General features: G+C 36.4%; 1 protein-coding gene across 1 annotated transcript; it reads right to left on the bottom strand.

The window, feature by feature from the left end:
- Window positions 1-2,222: 2,222 nt before the first annotated feature.
- LOC103739301 (interferon alpha-1-like) lies at window positions 2,223-2,731 on the bottom strand. The gene is given in 2 exon segments (XM_029566729.1): window positions 2,223-2,608; window positions 2,611-2,731. Coding segments are annotated over 2 exon segments (507 nt in total).
- Between the last annotated feature and the right edge of the window lie 7,393 nt (window positions 2,732-10,124).

Consider the following 10,124-nt stretch of genomic DNA (forward strand, 5'->3'; position numbering starts at 1 on the left):
TTTGATGAGTGTGAATGAGCATATTGCTTGCATGTAGGTGGGCGCACCTGTGTCATGCAGTGCCCATGGAGGTCAGCAGAGGGTGTCAGATTCCCTGAAACTGGAGTTATGGATGGTTGTTAGTTGTGATGTAGGTGTTGGGAATCGAACCTGGGTCCTCTGCAAGAGCAGCCAGGGCTTTTAAGCACTAAGATATCACGCCACTACCTCTTCCTTACCTGATTCGTTTCACTAAAAATATTCTGTCCAGTTTTTTGCAGGTTGCTGCAAATTACAGAATTTCTTCTCTTTATGGGCAAATATTATTCCAACATACATATATACCATACTTTAAGTTGGTTGTAGATCTTCAATAGTTTATTGTTAATACTGCAATAAACATACAAGGGCAGATGTATCTTTGGAAACCTGGTTTACTATATCCTGGGACATTTGCCCAGGACTGATTTTGCTGGATCATGTAGCAGTTATATTTCTACTTGTCTATGGCAATTTGTTAATATTTACTGCATTTATTGTATTAATTTGCATTCTCACCAGTAATATATGAAAACTTGCTTTTCTCTGCATACAAGCTAACATTTATTTTTTATTTATTTATTTTTTACTAATAGTAATTTTAACTGAAGTAAGGTAAGTTTTATCTTTTTTTTCCATTTATCTGATCATTTATGATACCGTTTTTAAGCATTTTTATTGACTTTTTTGAATTTTGTGAATTCAGTAAATAATGTTTTTGATCATATTTAGTTCCCCCTTATTTGTTCCCCCTTTTCTAAATCTCCAGAAAATTTCTATACAACACACACACACACACACACACACACACACACACACACTAGAAACCAGCACCATTTGTTGAACATGCAGTGTTTCCCACAATGCATATTTTGGCATCTTTCTTTTAAATCACGTGGCTCTAGTTACATGAACTAATATCTGGTTCTCTACTCCACTGGTCTGTTTTTGTGCCACTTCTACATTGTTTTGATTTCTGTGACTCTGTAGTGTAACTCAAAGTCAAGTATGGTGTCTCCTGTAGTATTTTCCTTTTTGCTCAGGATTGCTTTGCCTATATGGTGTCTTTCCTGTTCTACCTGCATGTAAATTTCATTACTGTTTTTTTCTATTATTGAAGAATGGCACTGAAATTTGTTGAGACTGTATTAAATCTGTACATTGCTTTTCGTAAGATGGCCTTTTTGACAGTATTAATTCTTCCAATCTGTACATGGGAAATCTCTCCATTGTCTAGTTTCTTTCTCAATCTCTTTCTTCAGTGTTTTAAAGTATTTATTTTAGAGATCTTTCACCTCTCTGGTCAGGTTTAGTCAAAGAAATGATTTTGAGTCTGTTGTGAATGGAATTGTTTCCTCTCTTTTCTTTTTAGTATATTTGTCATTGGTACTTATGGAGGCTAGTTTTTTTAGTACATTTGTTTTAATGAACTGTGTGCTCTCACTTGTGTGTGTAATTTAAAACTGCTGCTCACATAGAAGCTGAGAGTCAAACAACAGCTATCCTGAGCCAGGAAATTTAAAGGCAGGGAATGTCTAGATCAAAATACTAAGTAGGAATTTGATAAATATAAGCTGCTCTGGTTTCTTTTTGAACATTAGGTTGACTATACATAACAGTAGTCTACTGTATATTGAGAAAATGTAGAGAAAAGAATGTAGGGTTTTTCCGTTAAAGAAATTAAAATTTTGAGATGAGTATGTCTACTGGTGTCTAAATACTATACAATGTAAACAGGAATCAAGCATTATTTTATACCCTACTCATGTTTATAATTGTTATGTTGTACTGTATCAGTTTAAAAACATAAAAAAAATTGAAATGCTATCAAGAATTAACAAATAGAAGCAGATTTAAAAGTAAAAATTTAATTAACAGAAAAATTTTATTAGCTATAATCTTTTGCTACATTAAACAAACATAAAACTGCACAACATCATAACTGAAAATAATAAATATTTTAAATAGCTAAGTAAATAAATACATTTGGATAAGTTAAGGGATTAATGCCTATACAGATAAACACAATATTCCTGAAAACATCTAGTCTATTTGAATAAATTATGTCAGAATGAGGTGGCAGAACTCATGCAGTCAGATACAATGTCTTAGTCCATGAGAGGCATTTCCACTTTGGCTCAGGCCTCACTCATTCTTCTCACTCTTCCCAGAAAGTTTGTTGAGGAAAAGAAGGATCTCATGATTTATGCTCTGACCACCTCCCAGGCACAAGGACTGTGTTTCTTCTCTCTTAGGTAGGTAGTGATCCTGTGGAAGTATTTCCTCACAGACACTAAGGAGTCCTCCTGCCTTAGAGAAAGCTGTAGTACCTCCACCTGCTGTATCTGACAGGATTGCAGAGCATTCAGAAGCTGGTAGAGGCCAGTGAAGAATTTCTCTAGGAGGCTTGTCTCCCAAGCAGCAGAGGAGTCCTTAGAGCCGAAGAAGTTCAAGATCTGCTGGGTCAGTTCATGGAGGACAGCAACAGTTTGAGCCCTCTGGATCTGCTTACCATGAAACTCCTCCCAGGGGAATTCAAAGTAATTTATGTCTTTTAGGCAGGAGAGAGGGGAGATTCTCCTCATTTTTCCAGGAGCAACAAAGTCCTCCTATACTCCAGGTTATGTGTGTGAGGCAGATCACAGGCTAGACAGCAAATTTTCCAGTAGCTCACCACCATTAGGACCATTAGGAAAGCACAGGGTGTGGTCATTGTGAATTTTGCAGATGTTACTGGCACTCAGAGGTGTGTGGCCTCTAAGTTCTCTGAAGATCATCCTTTGTGCATGTGTCTTAAACAGGAAAAAAACACGAGCTTCCATTTTCTGAGTGTTCTCCCCCCTTTACTTTCTATTTCTCTTTTCACTTTCTTCAATTCATTTCTACTTGTGTCTGGGTCATGTTACTCAACCATTTTGGTTTTCATTATTGTTTCCTCTTTCTGTACTCCCCTCCACAAGGCTGTTTCAGAACTGTATTCCTAAATAAAACTGTCAGTAAAATTTTATGTCTATATGCTACATATATATATATGCTAAATGTGTGAAATTGCTCATCTGATGAAAAGAATTAAAAATTTCATCTAAATATTAGACTTCTCAACTTCTAAATTTAGCTTTACAATAAAATTTCAAGGTGCTATTTATTTGCTCCATTTAATTACATTAATTTTAATTTGTGTTATATTGCTAATTAAGTTTTTCTAAATACATAGTTTCAATACCGATGTTTTAAATGTTAAAAGTTATTTTTGAGATTCCTACCAACATACCCAGCATCACTCCCTTGAGCTAAGACAGAGGAGTATGTGAGGGAACCTTGCCCCTGGTGAATTTTGAATGACTATGGTGGGGCATCATAGTGGTGGTGCCTTTCAAGCCATCCAAGGTTTTCTAAATTCTCCAGTGGGTTCAAGGAAGAGAAAAAGAAGAACCCTGGAAATCTATCATGAATAGAACCTTGACAGCAGCCATCCTGGTGGAAGAAATGGACCAGTGGCCATGGTTGGGTCAGCTTTGATGGGTAGTAGTCTGGGTTTAATTGAAAGAGCTGGTGTCTTGTTGACAAGATTTGCCCCTGCACAGTGTCCCAGTGACCCTCAGTTTGCTAAAAGAGCACTTGAGCACTTCTAGTTGTCTTCAAGACAGTTACAACCCTCACTTTTTGTAGATTACCAACAGTATCAGTAGGATTTCTTTGTCGGAGTTTCTTTAATTGGCTGTAGGTCAAGAAGGATTTTGGAAGATCATGTTTCAGTCTGTTTAGAACTGGAAATGGGACAACTGTGGCTAAATAGGCCATGAAGAGACATTTAGCACTTTTTTTTCTAATAAAAGAGACATGGAGGAGGGAAAGGATACTGTGTTCATTTATTCACACTTGAACTGATTTATGATCCAAGTAAATGTCATTTAAAGAACATGTAAGTGCTTAGAAGATGAAGCACCAAACAGCAAATAACAGGGAAACATGACCACCATTCCCTTAGGGACTCCTCTACTTTGTGTGTGTGTGTGTGTGTGTGTGTGTACATGTGCACACATGCCTGTGCAGTTATTGAGAAAATTAAAACCTCTTGAGATTTAACACTTCCCTTTAAAGCTGTAGAATTCTACTTTTCATACTGAGCATACATCAGATAAGTTGTTTTATAACAACCCCCCATCTTGATATGAACTACATATGAGAAGAATTAAGCAATCGGCATGAATCACTTCACAGGACAAGACTTTATAGATTGAAATATTTGCCAAAATGTTCATCCCTTGCTTTGAAACAAAATAGTATTTTAGTTTAGTAGATGCTGGATATAAACTCTTTTACTTTAAGGCAATCAGAAACAACTTGCTTCCAGTATACCCAACTCTATATGAAAATAATTTTTACAAGGAGAAATTTGGTGTATGCTGTGTGCCTGAAAATAAAGATGATGAGCATGGTCATACCTATAATCACATCATTCAAGAGGTGGAGGCAAGAGAATCCAAGTTTGGGACAGAATGGCCTCATAGTGACACAGTCTCAAAAACACCAAAAAAGAGAAGAAAATATGTTATTTGTAATGTGTTCCAAGTTCCCTGAAGCTGATTTTAAGAAAGTATGTTGTGTGCTCTGGTTGGGTCTAGAAATTGCATTAGAATTGTGGAACACAGTATTTTACTGCTTGTGTCAGGAGTGACATTGCCTTTGGAAGGCAGATTGTGAGTACATTTATCTTTCAGTTCAATGCTGTATTCATAATAAGCATTTAATTACTAATTATGACTTGATAATTTGTGCATTTTTATAGTGGAAAGATAGATAAATTAATATTTTATAATAATAAACATTTGTTAATTGCGTATTTCAGGGGCATGTAAATACAAGCACAAGGTTTAACAATTAGCATCATATGTACTCAAAATGTTTTGTTGTAATCTAGCTCTTGGAAGGCAAAGGGGATCACGAGTTCAAGGCTAGCCTAGGCTAAATTGTGAGTTCAAGGCCATCCTGATCAATGTAAGACCCTGTCTCAAAACAACAAAAACAACAAAAAGTTACAATTGTCACTGTTAAAAACACTATACTAATTAGACAACAGCTTCCTGTTATCCTTACTTTCAACCTCTGGCAAAGCACAATTTGGCTGTCTGAATTTACCTATTCGAGGTGGAGTCATATGGTACTTATTCTGTATGTCTTAATTTACTTAGCATAATGTTTGAAGTCTGTTCTTACTGTACACTTTAATTCTGTGCCCAAATGACTCCATTATGTGTATGTACTACATAATATTTATTCATTAAACTATTGATGGTCATAAGCTGTTTCAGGTTGTCAGCTATGGTGAATTATACACTGATGTACAAATAACCATTTGAATCCCCATTTTCAGTTCTCTTGGATAAGTACTTTGTATTAAACTTGCTGAGTCCTTAAAAAAGTTATTTTCTTCAAATGTGCTTGTCTTTGACATATTTTAACACTAGTTCATAAAAGAAAATAAATTTAGTCTCCACTGGATATCAGCTGTTTATTCAAAGATTGTTCCACCATGATGGCTGAGTCAGTAAAAGATCCAGCTGTGCAAGACTGATTACCTGAATTCCATCACTGGAACCCATGATAGAAGCAGAGACTAGTGATAGTGGCTGTCTGACCTCCCCATGAACAGCATGGTATGCTTGTGCCTGCCTTCACACAAATATACCCGTAGTACAAAATGTTAACAATAAAGTTTAAAATTTAAAAACAAAATGATTGAGTCTGGTATGGTGGTTCACACCTTTAATCTCAGCATTCGTGATGCAAAGACTGGTAGATCTCTGTGAGGTAAAGGCCAACTGGTCTAGATAGTAGGTTCCAGGTGAGCTGGGAGACCATGTCTCAAAAACGAAACAAAACAAAACAAAATACAACACAAAATGATTGTTTTGTGTCACTGTATTAGAAGTTTCAGTCCATGCTTTTCTGGGTTTACTTCACAATGGCAGGAGTGCCAGACAGAGGGAGAGCTCAATTCGTGGTTACCTCCAAGAAGCAAAAAGAGTGAGAAGGTAAGGCACCACCAGTAGGACACAGCCCTACTGACCTTTGCCCAATAGGTCTCACTGCCAAACAATTCATTCAGGTATGAATTATAAATGGACTAATTCATTGAAAAAGCCCTCAGGATGCAATCCACCTCCAAGTCCTGATGACTATTTTTCCAATGAATACTAAGCCTCCAACACATGAATCTGTGAACAATATTTCATATCCAAACCACAATGGGTAATCATCAGTACTGAACTGTACACTTCAAATGGTTGGGATGATAATAAATTTTATGCTGTTTCTTATATATTTTTCATATAAATTTTCAATTAACATACAACATTTATACTAATTCATAGCATATTGCTTCGTGATTCGGTGAATGTAGGGAATTTCTAAATAAAATCATAATTATACATACTATCTCATTAGCTATTTCTCTGTGTCTGCAACATTCAAACTCTACCAATTTTGTCAAAAAGAAATAATATTTACTCCCCTACAATTAATTGTTGTACTGTTGTAGATTATAGTTGCCTTACAGTTTAGTAGACCATGAGAGTTACTTCCCATCCTCTAACTATACCTGTCACCCTCCAGTTCCCATCATAGCCTCTGTTCTGATTTGTATTTCCATGTGACGAATCAAACTCTGGCAAACCACAATTTGGCTGTCGGAATTTACCTATTCGAGGTGGAGTCATATGGTATTTATTTATTCTGTAATTCTTAATTCACCTAGCATGATGTTTGAAGAGTGTTCTTACTGTACACTTTAATTCTGTGCCCAAAAGACTCCATTATGTGCATATACTACATAATATTTATTCATTCAACTATTGATGTTCATGAGCTGTTTCAGGTTGTCAGCTATGGTGAATTATACACTGATGTACAAATAACCATTTGAATCCCCATTTTCAGTTCTCTTGGATAAGTACTTTGTATTAAACTTGCTGAGTCCTTAAAAAAGTTATTTTCTTCAAATGTGCTTGTCTTTGACATATTTTAACACTAGTTCATAAAAGAAAATAAATTTAGTCTCCACTGGATATCAGCTGTTTATTCAAAGATTGTTCCACCATGATGGCTGAGTCAGTAAAAGATCCAGCTGTGCAAGACTGATTACCTGAATTCCATCACTGGAACCCATGATAGAAGCAGAGACTAGTGATAGTGGCTGTCTGACCTCCCCATGAACAGCATGGTATGCTTGTGCCTGCCTTCACACAAATATGCCAATTGTACACAATGTTAACAATAAAATTTAAAAACAAAATGATTGAGTCTGGTATGGTGGTTCACACCTTTAATCTCAGCATTCGTGATGCAAAGACTGGTAGATCTCTGTGAGGTAAAGGCCAACTGGTCTAGATAGTAGGTTCCAGGTGAGCTGGGAGACCATGTCTCAAAAACGAAACAAAACAAAACAAAATACAACACAAAATGATTGTTTTGTGTCACTGTATTAGAAGTTTCAGTCCATGCTTTTCTGGGTTTACTTCACAATGGCAGGAGTGCCAGACAGAGGGAGAGCTCAATTCGTGGTTACCTCCAAGAAGCAAAAAGAGTGAGAAGGTAAGGCACCACCAGTAGGACACAGCCCTACTGACCTTTGCCCAATAGGTCTCACTGCCAAACAATTCATTCAGGTATGAATTATAAATGGACTAATTCATTGAAAAGGCCCTCAGGATGCAATCCACCTCCAAGTCCTGATGACTATTTCTCCAATGAATACTAAGCCTCCAACACATGAATCTGTGAACAATATTTCATATCCAAACCACAATGGGTAATCATCAGTACTGAACTGTACACTTCAAATGGTTGGGATGATAATAAATTTTATGCTGTTTCTTATATATTTTTCATATAAATTTTCAATTAACATACAACATTTATACTAATTCATAGCATATTGCTTCGTGATTCGGTGAATGTAGGGAATTTCTAAATAAAATCATAATTATACATACTATCTCATTAGCTATTTCTCTGTGTCTGCAACATTCAAACTCTACCAATTTTGTCAAAAAGAAATAAATTTAATTTTATTTACTCCCCTACAATTAATTGTTGTACTGTTGTAGATTATAGTTGCCTTCCAATTTAGTAGACCGATGAATGATTATAGCCTCACAGAGAATAAGGCTGTTGTCATCTCACATCATCCATGCTGGGGTCATATTGCTAGTCCCATATCTATGGGACAACATGGCACTCTCTGAACTTTCTTCCTTCTTCTTTCTTTCAGAATTTTAAATATTTTTTCCCAATAACATTGCTTATTTTAGAATTGTTCATGTTTTGGAAGATACCTGTGGGAGTCTGAGTGAGAAATGTCCCCTATAGGCCCTTGTTTTTGAATATTTGATCCCCAGTTGGTGGTACTGTTTATGGAGGCTATGGAAGATTTAGAAGGTGCAACGTTGTTGAGTGAGGACATTAATGGGGGCAGGTTTTGAGGACTGGGGGTTTATAACATTGCCTCCCTTCCTGTTTTCTCTTTGCTTCCTGTCTGTGGGTGAAATGTGATTAGCCAGCGACTGCTGCCAGGGCATACCATTCCCACCGTGATAGACACAGTCCCTCTGGAACTGTAAACTCCTCCTTCCTAAATTTGAATTTGTCATGGCATTTCATCTCAGCAACTGAAGAGTAAATAATACAACACTTTTATCAGCCTTGTTCCGCTTGCACAATCTCAAAGTGCAATTGGCTCGCTCCACTTCTATTTTTCAGAGTGCATTTGGGTATCCTGAGAAAATGAGCGCCTTTGTGTGGTCCAGTGTCCTCATAGTTGAACCAAAATGTGGACACATTTGGAGAGGAAGAAAGAGAAGCTTCTGGTTCAGCTCATCAGCTTAACCAGCTCACAGGGAATTGCTTTGTGTGCTCAGTCTTCCGTGTTTCTGTACCTCATGAAGATCAGTGGGTCACGTCTATGCAGCTGAGAAGTGAGGGGGTATGAAAACTGCAGGCATATTCACAATCACATGGTTGGTTGTAAAGCTGAAAGACTTGCCTGTCTCTAGTTAGCACTGTGTGGTGTCCCTCCTCTAGGGTGTCTGCTGGTATCTGATCAACTTTTTTTGCCTACCCTAGCCCCTTCTTAGGTAGACTAGATTTTTATCAGCAGGGATGCAGTTGGAGTAAAATTTGTCTCCACTTAGGGAACTCAGCAGGTTAGCAGCTCAGGAACCACTCCCTCTACCTTATTACAATCACCTCGCTGAATTTCCTGTTAGTTATACCATTTACTTCCCCAATTTTATGGACTACTTAACAAGTAAACAACTGAGATATGTGGTAGGAAATGGCCACTGAAAATTTCTAGATATAATAAAGTATGGAGCAAAATCAAAGAACACGTACTACAAACCTAAACTGTATGTTTAATGAAAATTGAGAGATTAAGCAGCAACCAAAGATAGAAAGGATCATATTGGAAAGATGGTATTTAATCACAGACATGAAAGGTTTTATCAAAAATGTTTAAAAGAGACTGAGGGAAATTATGGGGTAGAGACATTAATCAATGGTGCAAAGACATGGTTAGACAGGAATGAGAGGATTGCATTTGTTATAGCACAATAGGTTACCCAAAGAGAACAAAAAGAGACTGTTCATAATAAAACCTGGAAGAAAGTGTTTGTAGTAATTTTTTCTTTTTTTTTAATTGTTTCATTTTTGTGGTGCTAAGAATCAAACCTAGGGTGATGTATGTGTTTGGCAAATACTCTACAGCTAAGCTGTAAACCCAGCCCAATTTTTAAATATAAATAATTTATTGAGAATTTCATACATGTCAATAAGGTGTTTTGATCAAATCCATGCCCACTCCCTCCCCTCCAACTTTTAAAATTTATTTTCAATTAACATAAAAAGTATACATATTAATGATAGGCCATGTAACATTTCAATATACATGCATGCTGCAAAATGTTTATTCAAGGAAAACGTTATCTATTTCTACATGCATTCATTATTTATGGTGGTAATATTTTAAATCCTTTCTTGTAACTTTTTTGAAATACAGTTTGTTATTGTTATCTGTAGTAACCTTATTATTCAAGAGAAAACCATAT

The sequence above is a fragment of the Nannospalax galili genome, unplaced genomic scaffold (genome assembly GCF_000622305.1).
Source record: "Nannospalax galili isolate Female #2095 unplaced genomic scaffold, S.galili_v1.0 scaffold78, whole genome shotgun sequence".
Taxonomy (NCBI): domain Eukaryota; kingdom Metazoa; phylum Chordata; class Mammalia; order Rodentia; family Spalacidae; genus Nannospalax; species Nannospalax galili.